Source organism: Hydra viridissima, unplaced genomic scaffold (genome assembly GCF_058129835.1).
Source record: "Hydra viridissima isolate aposymbiotic clone 2 unplaced genomic scaffold, HvirCarnegie_v1 scaffold_4, whole genome shotgun sequence".
Taxonomy (NCBI): domain Eukaryota; kingdom Metazoa; phylum Cnidaria; class Hydrozoa; order Anthoathecata; family Hydridae; genus Hydra; species Hydra viridissima.
Window position 1 is genome coordinate 1,350,672 of NW_028324303.1, and position 27,963 is coordinate 1,378,634.

A 27,963-nucleotide genomic window follows, 5' to 3' on the forward strand; every position below is an offset into this window, starting at 1 on the left:
GCCAAGACAACTTTTTATTCATGTACAGGAAAGATAAAAAAATTCGACCCACCCTAATATATATATATATATATATATATATATATATATATATATATATATATATATATATCAATGAAAGATAAATATATAAATAACAATTCTAATAAAATATATCATTATAACGAATAAAAAAAACAAATATACTGAATTCTCTACAGTCAAAAACCGCCCCTCCCCCTAACACTATGTAACGGAAGTGGAAATACATACCTCCACTGCGTGGAACAATAGGGTATGTGGTCATGAATATTTTTTGATGAAATTTGGCAGGGAAATAGAAAATAGATCTATACAGTTGCCTGTAAAATTTTAAATATGTACCAACATGCCTTCAATATTAATGCACCTCCGGAACAGAAACGAAATTTTAAAACTGAATGAAAATGACTGGTAACTGTAAAAAAAACAACAGAATTTATAACAAAAAGTAACAGTAACAATAGCAGAAACAGTTTTATAAAGTGTAACAGTCACAGTAACGCTAAAAGAGGTGAAAATGGTACCTCCACTGGGTCGAAAAATACGGTATGTGGTCATGAATATTTTTTAATGAAATTTGGCAGGCACATAGAAAATAGATCTACACAGTTGACTGGAAAATTTCAAATATGTACCAACATGCCTTCAATATCAATGCAGTGCCAGAACAGGAACACAATTTTAAATAGCAATAAAAAAAACCGAAAAATTTATTACACGTAAAAAAAACCCATAATTTATTCAACATAGAACATTCTACTTTTTTAATAAAGTCTAAGCTGATATAAAATTCTAAAAAAAAAAGACAAATAAATACATCATTACCACACCGACTTCGAGCAAGCTGTGAAAAAAAAGGTCACAGTTTTTGTCTTTAAAATCGGTGCCGTAAAAACCCAGATACGCACATACCTACATTATAAATTGTAATTTAGCTTTAAGCAGGATACATTCATATTACTTTTTGTTGGTAGCCCTGACCATTTTTTTAAAAATTAGTTGCAATTAGTTGATGGACTTCTCAAACAAATGTAATGAAACTGAAGAGATGAATGAGAAGGGGGAAATTTAGTAAAGGTGTTTTCCATTTAACAGTATAAAGGTGAGTTTCCACTCATCCGTTTTAGCTACGGAAAAGAAATGGGAAAATTATTCACTTGAACGTGCGCATTGAATTATTTTTAAAATTAAATTACTGACTACGCAAACTCACGTGAATAATTTTCCCATCCCTTTCCCGTAGCTAAAACGGATGAGTGGAAATTCACCTTAATAAGATTAGTTTTTAATTGAAATGGTTCAACAGAATTGTAAATTCATGTAGTTTTTTATTTTTTATTCTAATTTTCACTCAAGGTTATGCTCATATTTAAAAATTGCTTAAGTATGAGTCTACAAGAGAACTAGATAACGGAGTCGGGCATCTTTTCATAAACCACACCACATATTTTGGTCATTATAAAGACAAAAGGAATATCAATAAGAAGATAGATAATTAATGTAGATGCCACCTTAGACGAAGGTTAATTAAGAATGAGATGACAGTTAAGGTTTTAACTGTCATCTCATTCTTAATTAACCTTCGTCTTTTCAGCGATGGCGAGATTCCTTTTACTGGTCTAAGTGATTATTCCGTTGGTATTATTGCGAGATTTTATTCCGAAAAAGAAAGTTGCAATTTGAACAACCTGGATTTATTTTACGCTTTAATTTTCACCTAAGCCTTTAAGATAATTGAGGTGGCTTAACTAACTTTAAAGTAAATTTACCTCATTAAAACTTCTTTTTCAGAATAAAGCATTTTAAAACATTTTCTATTTGAGATGCATTTTCCAGTGATATATTTTTTAACTGACTAAAAGAGATTTGAAGGTAAAATTTTGTATTAGTTCTTTTTAAAATTATTTAATTCAATTAAGTTGATGTCACTAATTAAATTGAAGTTTCGGCACCAAATTCTCCAATGAATTCACAATTTCTTAGTAAATTAGGTCTAAAATTCTCTATTATAGCAACGCAGCAACGATTTTTTTTTATTATTTAAAAAATAAGTCTAACAAGTCCAATTTATTGATTTCATTGTCCTTGGCCACACGGAAAGAAACTTGCATGTAAAAGATACAAATCTAGTTGTTTTTTTTTTTTTATCTATTTGAAAAGAGAAAAAAATTATTTACATAATTATTTCTAAAAGAACTATCACGGCAACAAACATAAAAAAAACAAAACAAAACAAAAAAAACTATTTAGGACAAGGAGAATAAAGAAAATAAGTCTATAATTAACAGCATATAGAAAAGGACATTAACGCATTTGTATGATTCCAGATTCTAGGAGTTTTGATATCTTTTCTCGGACAACAGGATTTTGTAAATGCCTAAATAAAAAATTGTTCAAAAGTAATTAAACGAATTAATGTAGGAGTAAATAAATTTAATTTTATCTTCCTAATAATCTCAGCAAAAAAAAAAAAAAGCCAATAACTTACTCTTGAGCTGCTTGCGGATTTTCTTGCATTTGTTCTAAAATCATGCGCATTGCAGGGTCTTTTAGAATATTTTGTACTTCTGGGTCTTCCATTGCTTGCTTGCGACGTTCTTCTGGAGTAAGATTTGCATTTTGTCGCATGACAGAGATCAGACCGTCTTTAGCTTCCTATGGATACAAAACACATTTTTTCTCAATCTTAACTACTTTATGCATTAAAAAAAAAAAAAAAAAAAAAAAAAAAAATTATATCAGTAACAAAAATAGAATATAATAAAAGAAAAGAGTCCTGCTTTAAAATACCTGACAGTTCTCATCTAGCTCCAAAGCCTTCTCATACGCATCTCTGGCTTTTGCAGTTTCCTTCATCAGCAAAGCAATGTTACCTTTCCGAAGATATGCTTTGATGAACTTTGGATCAAGAGCTAAACAACTTTCTACATCTTTTAGAGCAAGGCCAAACTCAGCTAGCTTCGTGTAGCAGGCAGCACGATTGCTGAATACTCTAGCATCATTTGGGTTGCGCTTTACTGACTCACTATACGCTTTAAGAGCTCCAGGATAATCACCTAAAACAGAGATGCATTAATGGTTACAAAACAACGTTAAGTTAACTAGAATTATCATATTTCAATTAATTGAATTGGTGTAAATAAAACCAGATTTTGATGTATGAAGATTTTTAAGAGAAACCTTTCTTGAATAACACATTTCCTTCTTCTCTAGCTTCTTCAGCTTTAATAGGATCTCGGTATTTCAACTCCTCCTCTTCTTTAATGATCTTTTTAAGACTCACCAACTTTTTTTTGACATCCTCATTGTGGGCCTCTGTTAGTGACATTTCTAAGTATTTCACAGCATTAGTATAGTCTTTCATTTTCTGATATGTGTTACCAATTCTTGCCAATGGTCTACCAATAATTTAACAAAATGTTATTTGAAAAAACGAAGAACATGAAAGAAATCAGATGATTTTAATTTAAGTAAGCGACATTCAAATCATACTTAGCAATATGAGCATAGGGAGCTCGATTTTGTCTTCCAACATCTACAGCTTTTAAACATAATTGTATACATTCCTCATACTTTCCTTCTTCAAATAAAACAGCAGCTTTGTTATTGAGATATAAAACATTTGTTGGCTCCAAATTTATTGCATTGTCATAATGAATATGAGCAGTAGCGAAGTCACGCTTTTTGTAAGCTTGGTTACCAAGTTCCTTTTCTGCATCTGCCTAATAATTTAAAACATGTCTTAGTTTAAATAAACCCAGAAATATTTTTTACCAGTATATATCTGTAATATCAAACATAAAAATAAACGGAGTATAATGAGGAATCACTAAAAATCTGAACAGGGTTCAATTTAATTTTGCCTCATTTCAAAATGACTATATGTAATATTCTGTATATATTTATTAAGCTTAGAATTTCTAGTTTTAAGAAAACTTGAAAAAAAATTGAAATGAAGGTGAACAAAAAAAAACAAACACTGAAAACATTTGTATGAGTTTTATATGGAAAATATTAATCTTGGAAAAACATACACTGCAAAGCACTTCCAAGCTGAAAATATTCTAAGAAGGAGAATTTATGACATAATTAAGCTTGCTGAAAACAAATTTGGACATGAGAGAGGCTGGGAGTGGTTATTTAGCCCAAAAAAATGCCAAAAAGTAAGGTTGTCAAGCTAAAAATCATTTTTCATCATCAAGATGGTAATTCTCAAATGCAAGTAGCTTGTAAATCCAGTATTTTGCAATCATATGTGAATAACTTACTTAAAAATAAGTCTGCTATCAAATGCTGTAAGAAAAAAAGAAAAAATTATGAAGCAAGATGATCAAATGATGTTCTTCTCATTATGTCTAAAGCGTATTGGACTATCTTAAGACTAAAAAGATTGAAATTGTACCAAAAAAAAGATAATCCAACAAATTTACCAGAATGCAGACCAATTTAAAATTTTTGGTCAATACTGAAAGGACTTATGTACAAGAATAGTTGGAAAACAAAAGCATTCCAACAACTAAAAGAAAGAATTAAACATTGTTTGACCAAAGGTGACCTCAATTTTATCCAAGAAATGGAAGGATGCACTAAGAGTTTAATCGACTGTGTCAGACAGAATCAAGTGATAGAATCAAATTGAACATTGTATTGAATAAAGTAGACAATTCTCTATAAAATACATTTTTCACTTTTGAGAATATGAAAAAAGTTATGATCCTTTTAAATTAGCGTGGATTTTTAGTGATCACCCATTAAGAATGTATAGAGTTAGAGTTAAATTGGGATAGAAAGAAGAACTTTGTAATAAAATAGTTTAGACAAAAAAAAGAAGTCTTTAAATGCTATTTATTTGATTGTATGTTTAAATGCTATTTATTTGTTTGTATATTGTCTTTTTAAACAAATTTTTGGTTAATTTTAAGGTAGACAAAATAATTAAAATATGACTTTAAAGTTCTTTTAAATGGTTACAAAAGTTTTTAAATCAGACCTGTCGCTGACTGTCTGTACGTTTATCTTCAGGAGCCTTTGTTGTTTCTGTTTTTACTTTGGTTTCTTGTGGCTTTGGCTTGTTTTCTTAAAAAAAAAAAAAAAAAAAAAAAAAAAAAAAACTTTAAAAGTTTACTTTTAGAATAATAAAGTTGCTATTATACAAGATTTTGTTAAGGCCATTGCTATTATTTATTTCGAAAAATCCTTTTTTTTAAGAGTGTCAAATTTTAACTTTAAAAAGATCTTTCAAAACAATTTTAAAATACCAGATTGTTGTGGAAAGTCCATAGGTATCCCAAGCAAAACACTTAACACTTGCATTACTCTTTGATCCTTTGCGAATCTAATATTTTCAAAGAAACCTATTATAACTTTGCACACAAATGTATATAGATTAATGATTATAAGTATTTAAAGCAAGTGCTAATTAATCATATTTGAAAAAAACTTGAAACATGCATTTTAATACTTTATAAATGAATTGCAAATATTCTTTGAAAATGCAGGGGAAAAAATGCTATGGCTCATTTATTTGTAAAACTACATTTGTTTTGTTTAATAAATTCAAACTGAGTGAAATGAATTTACTTACAAGCTTAACTTAGATGGGTCAGATTTTAAAACTTGGAGCATTTGTAAGAAAGAAGGGTCATTTAAATACTCTCGAGTTTTAGGATTCATTGCCAACTTTGCTTCTAGGCTTGGATCAGCAAATGGGTTGTTTTGTTGACCTAAATAAAGGAAAAAGAAAATAATGCAGAAAAATTTTAAATTATTTATACTAATAATCTCTCTTTTTTAAAATATTAAAAAATTTTCACAAAGCTGCAAAATTTTGTTTCTAATAATATACTTCTGCAATTAAACTGAAACAAAAAAAATCATACTCATTTTTTTATCTAGCTCTTGCATGGCTGTTTTCAGTTGAACATTATCAGGTTCATGTTTTAAACCTGTTTCATAAGCTTCATATGCTTCCATATCTTGCCCAAGATAACTGAAAGCAGCTCCAAGACGAGAGTAACCCTACAATAATTTACTTTTTGAAAATAAGTTTGAAGGACAACACATAAATTTACATATGAATAATACCGAGTATCTCACCTTTCCCCAATCAGGTTTGATTTCTACTGTTTTCTTTGCATCAGCTAATGCTCTATTATAGTCACCTTTCTTTGCATACGCTGCTGATCTGTTACTGTAGAACACATGGTTTAAACTGTCAAGATCGATTGCACTGGTGTAGAATTTAATAGCGTCATCAAAGTTGCCATCTTGCAAAGCTTTATTGCCCTTATCTTTGAACTCATTGGCCTAAATTTAATTTGCTTTAAGTTGAATGCTTTTATTTCAAGGTTAAATTAATTTGAATTCCTTAAATCATGATAAGGTTTTGCTGAAAACACAAAGTCAGTTATGATTCGATTTTCATTTAAATTTCTAAAACTGTTTTTAAAACTATTATGTTTGAAATAATAAAGGATTTAAGAAATCTATGTGATATTCACAGCTGATTTGTTTATTTTAATAGCTATAGTTAGGTAATTGTCAGGTGAAACTGATTAAACTGTAATCGTGGGGGAAAAAAAGGGAAAAAGTGAATATTAAATTGCAAATTTGAAATCAAATTTGAAAAACACAAAACACAATTCTACAAGCTATACCTTGTCTGACATTTTAAAACGTAATTCTTTTTTTCTGAATCTATCGTTCAGTATACTCTCTGTAAGGTAACTTTATTATTTGAGTCTAAAAGCATGGTCAGGAGACATAAAACATTTTTTTGCTGGCTCAGCGAAATATTGGTTCGATAAAAATGAGAATTTTATTTCTCGAAAGTTCGAGAAAACTACCGGATCCGGCAGGGTTGAAACAAAAAAAAGTTTTTTTATTCGAAATTTAGTCGAAGCTGAATGGATCCTTCCAAAGAATTTATATATCTATTGTTTAATTCTGATAATATAATAACGAGAGCCTTAGTTGGCAGCATCATGGCAATTTCCATTTTTTTCGTAGCACATGTTTTACAAGAAAGCGACGAAAATGTTGACAATGGTTTAGATAAAGAATATATAAAGACTTACTTAAAAGAACTAGAAGGACGCACTTACAGAAAATTTTATAGAAATCTGACAAAAAATTTACCGAAAATAAAAGATGTAAAATGAAGTTGTATTAAATAAAGGATTTTAAGTTGAATGATTTTTACCAAATGGCAACTTATGCGCTTGATACACTTAAATATGCCGTTCGTTTTTCTTAAACTATTGACACTGTCGTATCTAATTTAATTTCTGAACAAACTTAAAAGATTAACTCTTTTATTCGTTCCATTACTATTCGCTTCACAATTGCATGAAACTAGAACCTTTTCGCCTAATAAAACCACATTTTAAAAACAGACTTGCATAGTCAATGATTAAGAAGTAGGCTCTTTCTACTTAAAACTAGTGAAACCATTGAACCTGTCGATATATCAACAGTGATTGATATAAACTTAGAGGTTAATGATCTATTCTGGACTGCTGTTCTTTTTAAGTCAAGGAATTTATTTCTAGGTTACCGATCATAACACTGGCCAGTAAAAATTAGTTTTTATCTGATGCCTGGTCTATCTCAACAAATTCTTAAATAATCATTCCTGCTAAATTCTAAAACGCCTTCAGTTTTTCTCAATTAGCTTTTCTTATTCTTTTTATCTCAAGTTTTTGTTCAAGTAGATGCTAATAAATGCTCATAAAACTGTTTTCAGAAATATGCATGACCAGATTTCTGCAACAGAATTTTATTGATTTAAATGAACGAAACACATAAACAAACACAGCACAAATAAAAAAAATAATGAAAACTCAATTTGCAGGTTTGCATAAATGTTTGCTTAGAAATTCAAGAACTAAATTTACATTTCTTTGTGGACCATGAATGTTGAGTAACAGGAGTGTCTCGTTTTAAACACCAGAAAACGGGCTGCCATTTCAACGGGCTGCCATTTCAGAAAAAAACGATCAAAAAGACAAAAGAGAAAAAAAAGCTTCGATGCTCGTATTCGTACCAATATAAAAAAAAAACATGATATTAAGTTGGTGACTCAATACATATTTATGATACAATTTATGCTTATAAATTATGCTTATAATTTATGCTTATAAATTATGCTTATAAATTATGCTTATAATTTATGCTTATAAATTATGCTTATAAATTATGCTTATAAATTATGCTTATATTTTATGCTTATAAATTGCAAAATCTCTTCATAATTTTAACTTTTTTTTTTTTTGGTTACTGAGAGAAATTTGTACCACAAAAAATTTGTACCACACTTTGAAGTACGAACTTCCTTTTAGCTCATCGTTTTCAAGAAATATGTGTCCTTTAAGAGCTTATAGATCCATCTGATCAGAGAATCTGGTCCATCAAAAATCCCTGCTGAAATAACAACCTCTTAACTCCAAAGGTTTTATCTATCAAATAACGTAGATCAATACAATAAAAAATTAAATGGTAGTTATAACGCGACGATTATAATATTTCTCAAGAGAGTTGTAAATTGATAATTAGTTATAATTTATAACATTCTTCCAATCAATAAATTAATTGTCCTCAAATCCAAACCTTTGGGGCGCTTTCTGATTTCGTTGAGAACGTCTGGGAAAAGGTTGTACTTCTGGATGAGTTTCCATTTCAGATACCCTATCAAACAAGTTTTCTCGGTCTGTAATTAATGGTTTATTTAATTGTGGGGTATGCTCAGAGTGAACGGAATCCTCTTTGTCAGCATTTTCAGGATTAGGATTAGGGAGTTTTTTTATCTCCTTCTAATGGTGCTAAATCTTTAATTGATACAGTAGATTCTCGTCCGTTTGGATATTTGATGTGGGCGTACTGTGGTTCTGCTTCTATCAGTTGCACTTCTTCTACCAGGGGATCGTATTTACTAGATTGAAAGTGCTTCTTTACAAGTACTTTCCCTTGTTCTAGTAACCAGGTTGGCATAGATTGTCCGTTCGTAGATCTCCGTGGAAAATTGCAGAACCTTTCGTGTGGTGTTGCATTTATTGCAGTACAGAGTAGAGAACGTATCGAATGTAAGGCATCTTGTAACACGATTTCCCAGTTTTCGACTGGTAGATTTTTCGATTTGAAGGCTAATGTTATTGATTTCCATATTATTCCGTTAAAGCGCTCTACTTGTCCGTTTCCTCTAGGGTTATAAGGTGTCGTTCTGCTCGTTGCAACGCCTCGAGTATGAAGGAAAGTACGTAGTTCCTCTGATGTTAGGGAGCTTCCTCTGTCAGAATGAACATAAGCAGGCATGCCAAATAACGAGAAAAATTCTTAAAACACTTTATTACCGATGAGGAAGAAGTATCAGGGCAAGCAAAAGCAAATGGGAATCGTGAGTATTCATCAATAATTGTAAAGATGTAACGATTTTTAGTTGATGTTGGAAGTGAGCCTTTAAAATCTATGTTAAGGCGTTCGAATGGTTGGGTTGCTTTTATAAGATGAGTACTGGGTGGTTTGTAGAATCGAGGTTTCAGTTCGCAGCAGGTAATGCACTGGTTTACGACACTTTTAATCTCTTCTATAGAGTATGGTAAGTTTCGACAGCGGACAAAATGGTTCATTCTTGTGATGCCTGGGTGGCAGAGAGCATTATGAAGCTCCTCTAATTTTACTTTATTGTTACTAATATACGAACAAAGTGAGCCTTCATTGTTTGATAATTTTTGAGTCAGTAAAGCGGAGCACGAGGAACGTTTTAAACAATCAGCTGCTTGGTTATACTTTCCTGGTCGATACTGTATGTCGTAGCTGTAGCAACCAAGTTCAGTACGCCATCGCATAATTTTATCGTTTTTAATTTTGCCTCGATGGTTCTGATTGAACATATACGAAACAGCTTGTTGGTCGGTTACTAAGGTAAAATGGCGTCCGGTCAAATAATGTTTCCACTTCCGAAGAGCTTCTACAATCGCGTATGCTTCTTTTTCAATAGCCGGTTGGTGCGTTTCATGTTGGTTTAGAGATTTCGAGAAGAAGGCCACTGGCTGACCATTTTGGTTTAATGTTGCAGCCAACGAAAAGTCAGAGGCGTCCGTTTCGACAACAAATGGGATTGTTTCATCAATTGTTTTTACAACAGCATTTGCAATATCGTTCTTTAGTAGTTTAAAAGCGTCTGTAGCTTGTTGATTGAGTGGGAATGTTAGACACTGTAATAATGGACGAATTTTTTCAGAATAATTACGGATAAACTTTGAGTAATAGGAGAAGAGTCCTACAGTTCTTTGTAAAGCTTTACCATTTAGTGGTAAAGGTAAATTAAGTAGGGGTTGTAATCTTTCTGGGTCTGCCTTTATGTTGTTATGAGATACAACATAGCCAAGTAGATTTATTGAACTAACTGAAATTACACTTTTGGTGCTGTTAAAAGTAAGTTTGTTTTCCTTCGCTGCTTCGTATAACTTCTTTAAATTAGAATCGTGTTCAGCTTGAGTCATCCCTGCTACCGTAATATTATCTAAATACGCATAGGTGTTTTTTAAAGAGTTCTCATTTATAAATTCGTCAATTTTCCGTTGGAAAACAGCAACGGCATTTGTTAGACCGAATGGCAAGCGAGTAAATTGATATAGTTTGCCATCAGCTTCAAATGCTGTATATGGCTTGTCTTCTGTTAGAAGTGGTATCTGATGATAGGCATTAATAAGATCAAGAGTACTGAAAAAGTGGTACTTGGACAATTCGTTAATTTGGTCTTCTATTCTGGGTAGAGGATAGGCATCGAGGTAAGTGAACTTGTTTATAGTTTGGGAATAATCAACACACATTCGTTTTTTGTGTCGTTCATTTGTAGTGATTACAATTTGTGCCCTCCAAGGTGAGTTACTTGGTTGTGCCCTCCAAGGTGAGTTACTTAGTTACTTGTTATATTGCTAAGCTGTTTCATAAAAGCTTGACCAAGGATAATATCAGCGCATAAGTTAGGTAAGATTGACAAGGTGATAATAGCATACTTTTGGTTTTGGAAAATCATATTTACCCTACAGTAGCCTTGAATTTTTGTACTGAGTGATAATAATGCCATCGATACTCTGCCGCTACTTTTCGTATATGGGATTTGGTAATTATCTACTATGTATTTGTTGATAAAATTGTCCGAGCTTCCCGTATCTGTTAAAGCAGAAAAGTTCCACCCATTTATTTCCACCTTCCGAATTGCGTACGAAAGGCAATTAGTTGTCCCAGCACTAATCATCGCTACTATATCATCGGATTCGGTAACAGCTAATGATTTGTTTGATTTACACACTTTTGCAAAGTGTCCTCGTTTTTGACATTTGTGACATGTGGTTTCTTGAGCAGGACAAGCACTGCGTGGATGGCGATTGTTTCCACAAAAGTAGCACAGTTTTGTGGACGGAGGTGAAGTTAACTGGATTATTAGTGTATTTTCTTGCATTATGCATTGCATTGATTTGGGGTACGCTAGATTGGTACTGTTCCGAGTGCTTTTGAGTAAGTTCTAATGAGCGTGCTTGGTCGAATGCCGATGTTAGTGTGAGTGTCGTGTTTTCCAGTAGCCTTTGACGTATTATGCTTGAGTTTAAGCCAGTGATAAACGCATCTCTAATAGACTCATCACAATAAACATCGGCTGTTACTGCTTTGAAGTTGCAATCTTTTGCAAGAGTTCGGAGAGCTTGTATAAATTCGTCTAGTGTTTCCCCAGCTTGTTGCTTACGTGTTGCTAATTGATGCCGAGTAAATATTTCGTTTTTTGGTTTAACGTACAACGATTTGAGAACGTCGATCGCATTTTCAAAAGATAGTGAATCGGATATATATTCATAAACAGTTGGTGATACAAAGTTTATTAATATTCTTAGCTTTTCGTCAGATGTAGATTCTGAAGATAAGAAAAAATTTTCGAGAGTTTTAAACCAGTGAGTCCATTCTTTGCCTGATGTAGAAGAATTTGGATTCGCGTCAAATCTTTCAGGACGTAGATATTTCTCCATGAAAATTACTTCTTTATTTTTTATTTTTTTGATAGATAAATTGAAATAATAACCTATTAACTCCAAAGGTTTTATCTATCAAATAAAGTAGATCAATACAATAAAAATTTAAATGGTAGTTATAACGCGACGATTATAATATTTCTCAAGAGAGTTGTAAATTGATAATTAGTTATAATTTATAACACCTGCTTTAAATTTTCCTATTGTTAAAATTGAAACTTGCTACAAATATACATGAAGTACACCTTTGTTACAATCAGACTGCTGTCTAGCGTCATGATTTATTATCTTTAAGTCAATACAATTGACCCATTTATGATCATGGTTCTGTATCTTCTCAAAAAACAACTTAACTAATTACTCTTTTTTTTTCTTTCAGAGTTGTTGAGTGGGACAGAACCATTCAAATTTTCATTTAGTAACAACACACATTTTAAACTACGCTTAGAGCTGTCTATGAAAAAACGCCAATCCTCTGGATTGCGCCCCTCAATCCCAAGTTTATTAAGAACATCGCTAACACCTATGCATAAAACCAGCTCTTCCTCCTTGATGAAGAGAGAAAGTAGCTCTTCATGTCGAATCTAAAACGCTATATGGACACTATACTCTACAAGATTCTTTTGTTTAAATTGGGAAACCAATAGCTCTGCAGAATTTTGTGGGAGGTTTAAATTACGAACGAGATCATTTATACCAAACCTGGGGGCTTATGGCTTAGGTATGGCTTCTACTAAAAAGTCTTTATCTTTAACCTCATCTTCGGTTGATGAATCATTGTCGATTTGAGGGTAAACTTATCTGAGGGAGGACGCTGAAATCAGGAACAGGAAACTCTTAACTATGGAACTTAAAGTTGTGATACGATAAAGATTTTCAAATATGAAAAGCGGCATTCTATTTGCAAAATAACCCACGTGCGATGTACAGTGTTTTGAATTTACTTGCGACTTGTAGGATAATTTTATTGACAAAAAAATTATGAACGAAGTTTAAATTTATGATACGATAGCATGAAACTTTGGAAGAACAAAATTTTAGTGTTGAATGTTCCTTTCAGTCATGGCGCAAAACAATTCCTGATAGATGTGATTAACATATATAACTATACTTAACAAATATAATTCTAATTATACTTAATAATATAAATGTAATTATACTTAATTAAACATAAATTAATAATTACAATTATACTTGATAAATATGATTATATACTTAATAATTATAATTATACTTGATAAATATGATTATAAATATTAATTTTATACTAGATTCTTTATTTGAACAGAGATTTTTCTAAAATTTCAAAACCCATCAAACTTGATCAAAATGGTGTTGCAAATGTGACAATTTGACCTCTATATATCTAGTAACGTTTTTACGATTTATAATACTTCTAAAATTCACCTAACGTTTCTCTCCTTTATTTATTTTACTAGATAGTTATCTTAAGTTATGGCTTTAAAAATTACAGATCAAATAAAACGATTAGAAAAGCTAGCATTGGGAGTGCATAATAAAACAGTGAAAATCTCAACTGATAGGTAAATGTATACAATGTCTATTAAACAATCTTAAAGAAAAAATTAAGTAGCTACAAAAAAATTACTAAAATAGAAATGTTATTCTCCAACCTGCTTGAATCATAATGCATGCAGTATCCTATCTCAATATCAGTCACTATTTCTCTGTAAAAGCCATTAATGAATCACTGAATTACATTTAAGAAATAATAAAATTATTCAAGATAATTTTTTTCTGTCACTGCAATGGCCTTAACAAAATATTTACTGTTCATTGGAAAAACCTCAATATCTCAAAAGCTCAGTTCTTGCACTTAGAACATTCTTGCTCACAACAAGCAAGCTCAATGGAATTTAACTTTCAACTGTTTTCTTGCTATCAATAGGCAAATTCAACTGAAGTTAATTTAAATTTTTTACCTAATCTTTTTCTAACACAAAATATTGGTATCAATAAGAAATAAAATAGGTTTTTTTCAGATTATACTTTTTAAAATCTAAAAAAAATCTTGTTTCTTTAACTTTCAGCATTTTGTATGGTAAAGAAAATCAAAATGTGTTTGACATATCTTTTTCTACAGCTGGTTCTACAATATCTTGTAAGTAAATGTTTAGATATTTTGCCAAACCATGTTAAATATTTAGAGTTAACAATGTAAAATTTATGTTAAGTTTTTTTTTTTTAAGTTAGAAACCAAAGTTTCTTTTTATAGGGCAAGTGATATATAATGAAAACTACCCGGACTTTGCTCCTGATTTAATATTTGAAGACAACTTTTTTCCTGATATCAAAGAATTAAATGTAATGATTTTAAGTTTATTAGTTTAAGTTTGTTAAATGTAATGATTTTAAGCAAATTTAGTTGAACTTTTACTTAAATTTTTGTTTTTTCTTTTTTGCTGTGGAAAAGTTAGTAGAGCTTATTAAACAGACTTCTACTTTTAATAAAGATTGTTTAAATTAAGAAATCTTGTAACAATATACTCTGAAGAAAATAATTTAATAACCGAACTTATTTTCATCCTAAGAGTTTTAAAAATTGGAATGGACATCCAGATTCTTTACTCAAAATGATTGAAGAATTACATGACTTGTTCTTAATCCATCAACAAAGCTTACTCATTGAATATAAAAGCCTGCATTCAGAGCTACAAGAGTACCTTTCAAAATCAAAAGAAAATTGTGAAGTCAGTTTCATGAAAGATGATGTAATCTTTTTATTGGTTATTTTTTTTTGGAGATGTTTCAAATGCTTTTCACTTATGGATAGTAGACCCAATCTTTTCAACAAACCCCCAAAAAAAAGAAAAAGAAAAGTTACAATCTTTCCATCCATAATAACCCAATATCTTTATGAACACAACATCCTTTGTTCTTCTTTCTAATTCATATTTTGTGACCATCATAATAACTGAGATTTATTTTTGCTTTTAGTTGATGAATACTGTTGTAATGATTTCAATTCCTTTAAAAGTTGATAGCAACATTCTGCCAGAATATATCAGCATGGTGAGTGGTACTAAACAAAAATTAACAAATTGATTAGATAACTAGAAATAGTAAATAATAATAAATTATTAATAAATAATAAATTTTTAGTGAATGTTAAGAAATTTATGTTAAGAAATATTTTTTTTTTCAATTTTAAGGTTAAAGAAATAACATAAACAAATATTTGTTTAAATATATACTTTGATTTTTTAAATTTTTTCCAGGAAAATATAATTTTTAAATAAAATGAAATGATCATTATTTTCAATACAGTTAGTACATTATCAGCAGAAAAGCTACAATTTATTACTCCTCATTACACTAATCAGAGTTTTTATTTGAATTGTTATTCAAGTAAATGCTTATTTAGTAAATGTTACTATAAATTGGAATAACAAAACTATATTCTAAAGACATAGAATAATTAAAATGCCTGCTGACACCAAACAACTTCTAACTGGTTTTTATTAAACTGGTTTAACTGGTTTTTATTATTAAAAAATGATTTTTGATTTTTATAATGTTACAGGACAACAGCATTTTTTGTGGATGCTTATCTTTACAATACTCATCACCAAATCTATGTACTGTTAAACCATCTTTAGAACTGTTACAGTCAATAGAAAGGTGTGTTTACTTTTAAATTTGATGTAGACACTTTATCATTGTTTGTGCATGACTGATTTATTAGTTACTACATACATATTCTTTTGTACTCTTTTGATAAAGTAGATCATGTAACTTGTTAATTTTTATTTGAAATATAATTATTACATTATGCAAATGATTGTTCTAGTGTTATGGTCAACTATGTTGAAAAACAAATTTTTTGCTCTTTTTTTGGACCTTCTGTGCTCTTTGCAGGTGTTAAGCCTCCACTCATTAAAAGGTTTGATAGGTCATTTTACATAAAATCAACAAGAGGTCCCCATGGGTGACATCCACAGTTATCTAAAATCTATGCCTAATATTTGTGCATAACTACAATTACAATAAGCAAAAGGTTAAATTAAAAAAATGATTTTTTGTAGATTATCTTTCATAAAACAAGTGAAGAGGTATTTTCTTTCTTATTGAAGAAAAAATCTGAAAGACCTTTAAACAACTTCAAACGAGGCAAACGACTTTTAATACAAATTTTGAGTTTAAGTTTAACAATTTGAGAATTTTGATGGCGATGAGTTCATTGGGAGTTTCATCCAAAAAAAGAAAAAATAACTTGAATGGCTTAAAATTTTTTTCACATTTTCATAAGTTTCTGAAATATTTTCAGCAACAGCAACAAGCCGCTGACGCTTTTTTGCCATTAAATTTTCTCTATAAGTTATGCAGTATCAGATAAAAATCTGGAACATTTTCAATAACTTTGTTAATAACTTTATTAACTATTTTATTAGGCCTGTATGTTTGCCCACCATTTCTGATGCACTCAACTGTAGCAACATCAACTTGTATTAACTACAAGTGCATCAAGTGCCTCTTTGACATTAACATCAAAAAATTTTAGCTCAATCTAATGAAGCACTTCTGTTATGATGAATTTTGATACAACATTCCCAAAAAAAACACTTTTTTTTCAAATGTTTGGGGTTTTTTCTGGAATGTCTGTTTATTCATCAAGGTTTAGACTAATTGATTGGTTTAAACCAATTCAATCATTTGATTGGTTCACTGATTATTTTACAGTCTTTTTAGTCATTTACCAACCTGCTTTCTGCTACAGTATTGAAATGATCTTCCATAGTGGTATTTGCTTCTTTGCTGAATAATTACTTTTTATTTTTAAGAGCTCAATATAATTTTTTTATGATCTGAATTAATTACTGTAATAATGTAATGTCCATCGTAATTTTTTTCCTGAATTCAGAATCCCCCAAAAAACATGTAAAATTCCTTTCCCAAAAGTAAACAAAGAAACTCTTATTCTAAAGAGACACTTTTTAAAATCAAACTTGGTGAAGTTTAGTTTTAAAACTAAAAATTTTCATTAGAAACTTTGATACCAAAAGTGGTTGTTTTTTTTTTAAGTAAAGAACTACATCTGTTTCAAATTTCATTATGATAGTAGCTTTCCTTATTTAGTTATTGGATGCCAAATTTGGTGAAATCTTTTATGAAACTTACAAAATTTCTACTGATTTTCTGCAAAATTCAAAGAGCAATTTGAAAAATTGTTTGACCAATAAAGTTGAAGTTATTAGGGTATTTTTATAATTGTATTTTGTGGTTAAAATTTTAATAAAATTCTTGATGTCACCCATAAGACTGTCTGGCAAATTTGGCATTGGCTAAACTTAACTGTTTAAACTCATATCTTTTAAATTAGTTTGTTTTTACCTAAGTGCTCTTGGTGGTGCTACTAACATGCGGATACCTTCTTATACTGGTGCCACTTTGTTTACATATGTTGAAAAAGTGAAAGAAATGTTAACAAATTCTGTAAGTTATATATACATATAGTAAATTACTAATTATTTGATTATTAATTATTTAGTTAATTTAAGTTTTATCAATTATTGCACCAAGAGTATTTTGAATGATCAATTTTAATGCCATGTTAAGTAAGTAATCCTAATATTTAGCATTTGTTAAGTTTTAAGTTTGGCGCAAAAAGTAGTATGATTTAATTATTTAATTGAATTTAAAATTAAGTTTAAAACCAATTTAAATTATTAATTAAATTTGAATTAAATGTTTAACAATTAATTTATATATTATTTAATAATAATATGTAATTAAATGTTTAAGTAACTTAATTTAATCTAAATTAAATTAAATTTTGCTTTGAAAAATGCATGCTGCGAACGAATCTTTTTTTTTTGCATATATATTTTAAACCTCTTTTTTCTGATATTTGAATGAAGTTATTTTTTTTTTTTTTTTACTAAAAAAGTAACTTTGTTCATTTTGACATTCAAAAGATTTTTTACGTTGAGTTGAATTAAACAAGAAATGTGTTTTATTTACATAGATTGAGTTTGTTGGTCTTCAATATAAAAGAAGGAAGGCATTAATAGTTGAAATGCTTTCCAGTTTTTCTGGGTAAGTTTTTGTTTTGAATGACAATTCAAAACATCTAATGCAAAAATGGTGACAGTCTGCTAAATTATTTTATTATATAGTGAAGTTAAATACTTTCATAAAATTGATATATATATAAGATCAGGGCTATAACAAAATTAATGTATATACAAGGTCAGGGCTACAAAATTGTAAGTTCATTGATTAGTAAATGATGATTAGTAAAAATAAAATATAAGTTCAGGATTATGATAAAATTAATATATGTAAGATCAGGGTTGAGATAAAGTTTAAATATAAGATCAGGATAAAGATAGAATTTATATATATTTATATTAAATGTATGTATAAGATCCTTCAAAAACATCACATTTTTTTATCTTATATAGAAATATTTTTCAGTCTATTTTCTTTAGCTTTTGTTTTTTGATATCTTCAGATGTGTAATTGAATTTGACAGCAGCAGGTTCTTCGAAGCGTCATTTCTAATTTCAACAGATAGTTTTTACTTTATTTTAAAAGGTGATGTTCTGTTAGTTTCAAGTTGTGAAAAAGATTGCTATTTTTCTCTTTTTACAATATGCAATGTGGATGAAAATGATCATATAGAATGGCAAATGGTTGATAAAGACTTTTTACTTTTAGTCAATCTTTCTGAGTACTATCCTCTGGAACAACCATCATTAGTGTTGCAATCTATTTACAATATTCAATGCGAGTTTGTAAATATGCACAAGCTTTCCCTCCCTGATTTCAAGTTTAATTCTCAAATGGAACCCAAAGAAACATTGGAAAATATCAAGTAAAATTCAAAATATTAAAATCATTTAAATATAAAAAAATTTGTTATGATTATTTTAAATAAAATTTTAAAAACAAAAAAGCTTATATAATGTTATGCTGCAAATTTTTTTTTTTTTCAGTTTTAAACCATTATAAACCTTTCTTTAACCTGTAAATTCTCCAGTTGTTTATTTTTAGTTCAGATGTAGTTTGATTTGTACCTAAATATTATAAAAATCTAAGCTAAAATTTAATAAATGCTGAATGTTTTTTCTGTTTCACTTTGTAGAAAATGTGTTTTGGATAATATAGATGTTTTCAAACGAAGCTGCTTGAAACAATTGTAATGGAAATTAATATCAAAGTTTCTTTTCTTGTATATAAACTTTCTTTTTTTAAAATAAATTTACATATAAAACAATTTACTTTTTGTATTGGAAATTAACATTGTTCAACATTGTTGAATATTTTGTCATTTAAAATAATTTTTATTATCATTAATTTTATTATGTTGTTATCTTTATTTTTTATTATTATTTTATTATTATAATTTAACATAATGTATTATCTTATTATAATTTAATCACAACAGCAAACCAACCACTGAAAATTTTGTTTGTTCTGATGGTTGTTCAAACATCTTAAGATTCACCACACTCTTTTTAACATCATTATTGCTTATAGATTAACTATTACTTTTACTACCCTTGTAAAAGAAATCAATTAACAAAATCAACAATGGCTTTACAAAGTAATTATGAATTCGGAATGATCCATCAAGCTATATTAGCAGGTGTTGACGAAAAAAAAATCAAAGAGAAGAATAAAGATGGTAAAGAAGTTGAAGATAACAATCAAGCATTAGTGGACTTGTTTTCACAGAAAACATCTAAAGCAGTAGAACATGATAGCGGAGATCTAGAAGCACTATACCGCGATTATATTGTAAGCAAAGGTCTATATCAACATTAAGAATATTTACATCATTATTCTCAATTTAAAATCTACTGAAAGTGAGACAATTGGCTTTTGCAATTAATGTATATTTTGCATAACATATTTTGCATAGCATACATTTCATGGGAAAAATCTTTAAATGTAAAAGCTACATGCAAATAAAGTTTCTGTATTTATAGCTTCTATCCTGAATTATGTAACTCTTTCTTTTTTTTTTTTTTTACCAGGAATCTGCCAATAAAATTGAAGCAAAAGGTTTAAATTTATTTTTATTTTCTTTTAGTTTTTTTTGGCATTTTTAAAAATGACTACTTCATGAAAGTTTTTTTTTCTCTTAGAAAAAACAGATGAAACAGAAAAGAGGTACACATTTTGGAGATTTTTACAAAACATTTAAATTTCTGTTACTTTTATATTAGCTGCTTATTTTTAACATAGAGAAAAAAAACTTCTAACAAACCTTTCTCCCTCTCTCCTCCTTCATTTCTCCCTCTCTCCTCCTTCATTTCTCCCTCTCTCCTCCTTCATTTCTCCCTCTCTCCTCCTTCATTTCTCCCTCTCTCCTCCTTCATTTCTCCCTCTCTCCTCCTTCATTTCTCCCTCTCTCCTCCTTCATTTTCTCTTGCTTAGTTTCTATTTATAAATATGGTAGAAAGTTGAAAAAAGTGATTGTAGTTTCAACATCATATAATTTAGCAATGTAATTTCAATCAAGAAATTTTAATTGGATCCTTTAATTGGAGCCTGTTGTTGCATACTTATTAGTAGTTTTTTTATACTTGAAATATGATAAATCAAATGTTAGAAATAATCTTTTGATTGACATAACTTGATTTTCTATTTAGCAAAATTATAGAAAGGGTTTAATTTTATAATTGGTTATCTTGATACTTTAAATGTTATTTCAATAAGATGTGCTTGTCCAAATTATAAAGTTCTTGTAGATACTTCCAGGATTATTGTGATACTTTTAGTAGTCATTAAAGTTAGTAAAAAGTTTTAAAGTCTTTAAAATCCTGAGTATAAAACTATTACAATTTATTTCCTTCGTTTTCATATTGTTGGAATGATTTTTTTAATAGATAAAATAGCACCTAACAAAGTTAATATTAACGCAAGAAGCAACAGTCGTTCGCAATAATCTCGAACCAAAAGGTTTGATTAAACGTTTACATGACAAACAAAAGGGTTGTAGTGAATCTCAAAAAGGGAATCTCAGTTTATCAAAAAAACACAGCAAAAACATGACCTAATATATAGCATATTGGACTAATGAAGTATAACTTCATTAAAAGTATGAATTCATAAATTTAACCCATTCCCATGACTGTTCAAAAAATGGCAAAGTTTGTTAAAACTTTTAGAATTCACAATATTAACTTACCATTTTGTTATACTAATTATGATCTAAATAAACATAAAAAAACTGACTATTTTCACGCTAAAGAAAAAAAGGGATGAAAAACTGAAGAAAAAAAAGTTATATAACATATACTCATAAAATTTTTAAATGATTTTTTTTTTCTTTAGTAAAAAAAAGAAGAAAAAGAAAAAAGAAAAAGAAAATCCTGAAAGACTTTCCAGAACAATATTTGTTGGAAATGTTGCATTAAAAGTTACACGAAAGGTTTCATACTTTTATCTTGTTTATGTTATCTTAGTGTTGTGTCACTTTTTGATGATGTAAAAATTGATATGGGAATTTCTATTTCCTTTTTAAGGATTTGAAGAAACTGTTTTCAAAGTTTGGAGAAATAGAAAGCATCCGAATTCGATCAGTTGTAAGTTTTTTACTGTTTTAAACAGAAAATAAAAATGTTGGATATTTGTCTCTTTAAGATGTACCGTCAAGTCATTGTGAAAGTAGGCAAGGCTTTTTGTTTTTTTAATCTTTTACAAAAACTTTCTGAATAATTTTTATTAAATTAGGGAACATTGTTATTTTTAAACTATCATAGTAGTTATATTTTAAAATAAATTTACTTAAATTAAGTTTTTCATTTTCAGGCATGAAAATAATGTTTCACAATATATTCATGCCTGAAAATGAAAAAAAAAACAAAAAACAAATAAAAATTTTGCTATGCACACAGAGCCAGTTTCCTAATTTAATTAATTTTGATAAATGTTAATTAGAACACTTTTTTTAAATATTAGAAAAAAACTTTCATTTCCTTACACACGCACACACGCACGCACACACATGCACACACGCACACACTTTTTGATGACTGGACAGTATAATACAGTGCTGTATTTAATAAAATCAAAATGACAATTTTAATATAGCCAGTTGCTGAGTCAAAAATACCCAAAAAAGTTGCCCTTGTTCAGTAAGTTACTTAAATTTTTGGATCACTAAAAATTTGCTTTTTTGTTTTTTTTTCTATATATTTATTTATAATTTGTCTTGATTTTTTTAAAAAATTTAAAAGTTTCTTAAATGTATTTTAAAATTTAAGGAAAAAGTTCCATCCTGAACGTGACAGCATGAATGCTTATGTAGTGTTCAAAGAAAAAAAAAGTGCGGAAAAGTCCCTTGAAAGGTTTGTGGAAAGTTATAGATATATGTGTGTTTTTATTTGGAAATATTTAGTTAGATTAACTTTATTCTATTTCATTATTTAAAAAAAGGGTTCTAAATTTATTATAACAAATATTTAACCTCATAGTATTTTTTATGCAAATTTCCATGAAATCAAATGTTGTTCTTTTATTTTTTTTGGAATCATAAATTTAAATGTCATAAAATTAAATGTCATAAACTTTTTTGTGTTAAATGTAATATTAGCTATATTGGGGAAACCCAACATTATTAAGAATTTATCAAAGTCCTGCTAATTCTATATCCAGGAATTAATATTTTTCTTTGTAAAATCAATCAAAAAATGTTTGCTAACAAATGACTCAATTCATATTACCCAATCAAGTTCAACATCAGCGTAAGTTTATAAAAATGCTACTTTTAACAAATATTTTTTTATTTTAATTAATTTTTTTTAATGAATTTCAGCAATGGATATTTGTTAGAGGGATTGCATTTGAGAGTTGACAATGCAGAATTTAAACAGGTAAGTTTTTTGTTCAATAAATTAAAGACACAAAAAAAACTCTCAGTTTTTTTTTTTAGTTATTTGTTAATTTGTTGTTTATTTATTTTTTAATTTTTTTTTGGTAAAAAGGTTGATCAAAAAAGGTGTTTGTTTGTTGGCAACTTACCATTTAGTATGTTACTTTTTAAGTTTTTAACGTTTTCTTAAATTAATGACATCTCCATTTGGGATACAATAATTTTAGTATATAATAATTTTGCATGAAGTGATTTATATTTTTGATTTGTATTTTTCTTTCTTATTAATAATAAAGTTTACTGCAAGTATTATTTAAAGATTTTTTTTTAAAAGATTTGTCAGAGGAAGATTTACGCTCACACTTCAAAGACTGTGGTCCCATTGAAGATATTCGTTTAATAAGAGACAAAGCATCAGGACTTGGTAAAGGCTTTGGTTATGTTAGGTTTAAGGTAATATTTGCTTAGCTTTAATTTGTGCCTCCATAAATTTCACAAATTATTTTGTAAAGAATTAGATTAATCTGTGTAAAAATGTTGTATCAAAATATTAGGTCTATTGATTATTCTTAATAAAATCACTTTCTAATCACTGGCTATAAATTTTTGATAAGGTATAACAAACTATCCAGAACTGTTAGTAGCTGCAGTTAATTTTAACACAGATTTTTTTTTTTTTAACAATTTAAAAGACAACAAGGTATTGTATTTAATAGTGCCATTTTATTTAACTCACACACTCGAATTGACTTGAGTGAGCTTAACCTGCAGAAATGTACACACTCGAATTATATTTTTAAAAAAATTGAAAAAATTTGATTGGTGTACTTAGTGTCTAATTTTAAGTTTATATTTATCTATATCTTTACTTAATTATGATAATTATGATTGTATTTGGTGATGGAGTGACAATCTGATTTATGTCAGATATTTCTAGAATTTTTAGGGTGCAATATTTAAGTTAACTCTTCTTAGTTTTCTATTTATTTTTAAAACTGATTGTTTTGAATAAAGGTGGAATGTAAACATAAAAATGTAAAGATAGCAAAATTTGTTTTGAAATGATTCACGAAAAAAAAAAAAAAAAAAAACCTTTTTGACTGATTATGTATATCATGTGATCATGTGATCAATGTTCTTTTGTTTTTTTAACCCATTACATATCATTCGGCAATCATGGTTTAAAATCAATTTGTATCAGTAGCTGCAGAGGGTAAGAGATAGCTGAAGAAAGGGGCTTTTATTTCAGTTCTAATTAAACCTGAGTTTTATTCTTAAATATTAAACTATAATTATAAGACAGACTTTTTTTAAATTTATTTATAAAATGAAGAAAAAAAATACACCCCATGATGCTTTGCAGAATAATATCTACTGCTGAATTTTTCTCTTATTGAATTCTTGTTCCGAAAGCTTGCACAAAGTCTTCCACTCGTATTTGATCATTTTGGGACTGTGATATAAGCACATTGTGGACTTGTTCTTCGTTGAAATCTGCGTCCAATATTAAGTTGTAATAATTGATTAGCTTTCGAACCTCGTCACACAAAATAATGCCTGAAATAAATATTAAGTTGTAATAATTGATTAGCTTTCGAACCTCGTCACACAAAATAATGCCTGAAATAAAAAAATGATTTTTTTGTCACTTTCATTTTTGTAAAAAAGTTAAACAAATCACGTTTCATTTTTATGCAATATAATTTTCAAATTACCATTGGTGCGTTTCCCTTTATCATATAATGCCTGTGAAACTTTCTTATATATATCTCCTCTAATCCCATACATCGAAAATTCCAATTTTGGTGTTGTATTTTCTTGGTGATGCTTCTTTTCGTTTCTGATTTGGTGTAGAGAACTAGAAAACGCTGCCTCGATGTCTGCATCAATTTGAAAATGTTGTGTATTATCATAGTTATCTATAGAATGAGTGTAGTTTCATATTATATAGAATTATTGATTTACAGAAAACTACAAACAAATGAAAAATTTTAAAGATTTAAATTTAATATATATATATATATATATATATATATATATATATATATATATATATATATATATATATATATATATATATATATATATATATATATATATATATATAGTATGATGTTTGCTTACTGTAGTTAAATGAATTATTAAACTCTTCATCTTCATAGTTATCCGAGTAGTTATTTGATGGAACCTTATCAAAGTTTGAATAACTTTGGAAATTTTCATTGTTTAGTTGACCTGGATAACTACTATCGAAATCATTCCGATCATCGAAATCATTCCAGTTGCTCTGTGATTTATTTGAGTAACTGGTGTTTCTGTCATTATTGAATGAGTTATTAGGCTCGTTAAAATAGTTTTGATTCGTGTTTCCATTTGTGTTTCCATTCGTGTTTCCATTCGTGTTTTTATGAACTGCACTTATATCACTTAGAGGGCGGGATGTTTCCCATAGAGCTATCTTGGGCACTTTTAAATTGTTCTGATCTTGCTGTTGTTTCCTGGGTCTTTCACCAACCGACTTGCGGAGAAATTCAATAAAATTTTCCCATCTAAAAATATGTTTTCATGCAACTTGTTTTCTCTAAAGTTGTTTTAGTATGCAAAGATGCAATATATATATATATATATATATATGTAACGATGTTAAGCATTCAGCACGAAGTAAAATAGCAACGGTTTGCAAATTCTTTGCATAGAAACTTACCTTATTTTCCCTAGATTTTCAGTGTCACAAACCTGAATGCATTTAACGATAAGAGCGGGATTTAATGGTAGATTATGTCTTTCCACCAGTCTTTTCATCTAAACAAAATGGCATGTATACTTTCCTTGTCATCTATTAAGGACCTTGACGTGTGCTATTTCTTAATCTCAGTGACAACCCTTGCCTCCCCTAAGTCTGTTAGAACATACCTGCTCATTTACCACAGTTTTCCCATTGTAGTTTGAAAGCAATGTGTCTTCTAAAGCATCTATCATATCGTTTCTATCAATACGAGTATTCTTCAATGCTTTGTCTACTTCAATCATAAGTGCAGCGTCTCTTCGGTCATTAAATCTTTGCTGTGTAACTTCTCTACGATTAGGTCGGTACTCATTTTGTCGTTCACTTTGGGAGCGTGTTGTTGAATCAAACCTACCGATGACACTGTCTGCTTTTGATGTATTAGGAACAATTTCGTAAGTAGTTGTTGGTTTTTGAGGATTGACTTTGCTTTCAAACACTCCTTGACAATGCGTAATAAACTCGATCAAGATTGTGTAACGCACCTTCTCGTTTTCTGTGAAGCTTGCTGCGAGTTTTTTCTGTTCGCTTTCTTGTTCGGGGACTTTATAGCGCTTGAGTATATCAGTGATTGCATTAGTTGGTATGCAGCCGTTATTTGTGGGATCGTAGAGCGAGCATTCTCGTTTAATGTTACTGAGTTTTTCTTTTGATCTTGTCACGGCTCTCCCGACCTCGTACTCTAATTCCTGCAATATTTTATTCCGTCCCTCTTTTATAGGTGGTAGCGTGACATTGATACTGGTTGGGTCGAAATTGATGGAACTTGTCGTTGTGTTAACATTCGCATACATCTTTCTTCCAGTATGGTTGCTCTCTAACTGATTGTCTGCGTTTTGCATAGCTTTTTCCCAGGGAGACAGTGAAACTTGGTTATTATATGTTCGTACCATGGTTTAAAATATTTTTTTAAACAGAAAACTTATTTTTTTTTTTTTAGCATTAAAAAAAATTTGATAGAGAATAAAAACCTTAACGAAAGCGCATTTTTCTTATCCAACGGTGTTGATCTCGGAAAATGTGACTTAAGCATTTGCTTTCATATATTTTCACGTTTCCGTAGAGATAAGTGAAAAAGAAAAATCAATTATTGATCAACGAATGACGACGATCAAGCTTTAATTAGTTTGAACAATTGCTATTCATTTGCCTCGAGTTATTTAGTTTCTACGTATGTACGACGAATTTGTTAAAAGTTTGGACGCAACTCCCATGGGTCTCTTTAAGTTCTTTCTGAAAAAGAACTTGAATAATTGATTCATCCGATAGCATAATTGAATTTGTTGTGCGACTGTCGGTTCAATTCCCGTCGCAGCACATCTCAAACGTTTTTAGGAAGCGTTTTGCTCTGGTCGAAATTTTTAAATCGTTTTTAAAATATTCGACGTTTATATTTAGAACAGCGACGGTGTCGTGCTCGGTTTAAAATTGCACGGTTCTGATTTCAAAGGAAGAAACTTGCGCGTATTTCGATCGAGAGAAACCAATCATCAAGGTATTTTTTTCTTACATTTTTATTTTTGATCTGTAAAATGTTTTATTTCTTTAGAACTTTACTTTTAAGAACCTGCAATAAACAACTTAAGCGTAAACGAAATGTTAAAATTAAGTGATTCAATCCGCGAGTTTTTGTTTGTTTCCTAAGGAATGTGTTTTTTTGTTTTTAATTGTGATGTTTAACTAACTGTTTAATTAACAATTCCCCTCCCTCTTCCCCTCCCCCTTCCCATTTTATTATAATCTTTTAAACTTAATACTTTCAGAAAAGCAAACATCGAAACCTTCTTTTCGTGGTCTTCGAACGACGTCAAAGAAAGAATTCGAAAAAATATCCAAACAATTCAGAGGAAGCGCGAAAAGTACCAACGCTTTATATAGAATTCAAAATAAACACAAGAAACAGATTAAAAGCAAGCAAGCAAAAAACAATCAAAAAAACATGCGTAAAAAGGTTAATAAAGTTTCGAAGAAATAAAATTCTTTTGACTCAACTTGTACATGAAAAGGTTGAGTATATTATGCAAAAAACTGAGAATTTTTTGTCAAAATCTACTGGAGAGCGCAAAAAAAAAAAAAAAAAAAATATCGGATAACTTTATAATAAACGAGCGAAAACATTAAAACCGTCTGAAACCGCTTTTCATTTTACTTCTTGTAAGCTGCAATTGTTCTTATTAACATATCATAATAAAAATTTTTGTTTATTCCCTTGAGACCCTTTAGAAGGAAACGACCATTTGCGTGTCTAGCTCCATGGACTTATTTCGTTAAGGAGTTGAGTGTCCTTT

General features: G+C 29.3%; 4 protein-coding genes and 1 long non-coding RNA gene across 6 annotated transcripts; 2 read left to right on the forward strand and 3 right to left on the reverse strand.

The window, feature by feature from the left end:
- Positions 1-2,030: 2,030 nt before the first annotated feature.
- LOC145182897 (stress-induced-phosphoprotein 1-like) lies at positions 2,031-6,828 on the reverse strand. The gene is made up of 11 exons (XM_090085307.1): positions 6,678-6,828; positions 6,118-6,327; positions 5,901-6,039; positions 5,606-5,744; positions 5,280-5,356; positions 5,012-5,097; positions 3,514-3,743; positions 3,202-3,419; positions 2,812-3,077; positions 2,510-2,676; positions 2,031-2,398 (listed from the first exon to the last, which is right to left on the reverse strand). Exons 1-11 carry the CDS (start codon positions 6,687-6,689, stop codon positions 2,326-2,328), a joined length of 1,617 nt encoding a protein of 538 aa, XP_089941433.1. The 5' UTR covers positions 6,690-6,828; the 3' UTR covers positions 2,031-2,325.
- Positions 6,829-10,936: 4,108 nt separating this feature from the next.
- LOC149889345 (uncharacterized) lies at positions 10,937-11,482 on the reverse strand. The gene has a single exon (XM_090085101.1). It carries the CDS (start codon positions 11,480-11,482, stop codon positions 10,937-10,939), a length of 546 nt encoding a protein of 181 aa, XP_089941227.1.
- Positions 11,483-13,376: 1,894 nt separating this feature from the next.
- LOC149889346 (uncharacterized) lies at positions 13,377-15,614 on the forward strand. The gene is made up of 4 exons (XR_016451824.1): positions 13,377-13,588; positions 14,096-14,166; positions 15,003-15,077; positions 15,589-15,614. It is a non-coding gene; the product is annotated as an uncharacterized LOC149889346 (long non-coding RNA).
- A 3,570-nt stretch (positions 15,615-19,184) lies between these two features.
- Positions 19,185-27,869, forward strand: LOC145183464 (RNA-binding protein 34-like). The gene is made up of 13 exons (XM_090085319.1): positions 19,185-19,206; positions 19,548-19,808; positions 20,048-20,075; positions 20,159-20,183; positions 21,351-21,447; positions 21,542-21,601; positions 22,110-22,153; positions 22,283-22,366; positions 22,834-22,891; positions 23,003-23,045; positions 23,225-23,343; positions 27,074-27,170; positions 27,439-27,869. Exons 2-13 carry the CDS (start codon positions 19,602-19,604, stop codon positions 27,648-27,650), a joined length of 1,074 nt encoding a protein of 357 aa, XP_089941445.1. The 5' UTR covers positions 19,185-19,206; positions 19,548-19,601; the 3' UTR covers positions 27,651-27,869.
- Positions 24,129-27,025, reverse strand: LOC145183463 (uncharacterized). Of its 2 annotated transcripts, none has more exons than XM_090085304.1 (5): positions 25,804-27,025; positions 25,595-25,692; positions 25,015-25,439; positions 24,606-24,809; positions 24,129-24,447 (listed from the first exon to the last, which is right to left on the reverse strand). In XM_090085304.1, exons 1-5 carry the CDS (start codon positions 26,566-26,568, stop codon positions 24,281-24,283), a joined length of 1,659 nt encoding a protein of 552 aa, XP_089941430.1. In that variant the 5' UTR covers positions 26,569-27,025; the 3' UTR covers positions 24,129-24,280. The 2 variants fall into 2 exon arrangements, with proteins under 2 accessions (XP_089941430.1, XP_079914943.2); XM_080058817.2 differs by having other exon boundaries at positions 24,129-24,510; positions 25,804-26,708.
- Positions 27,870-27,963: the final 94 nt, after the last annotated feature.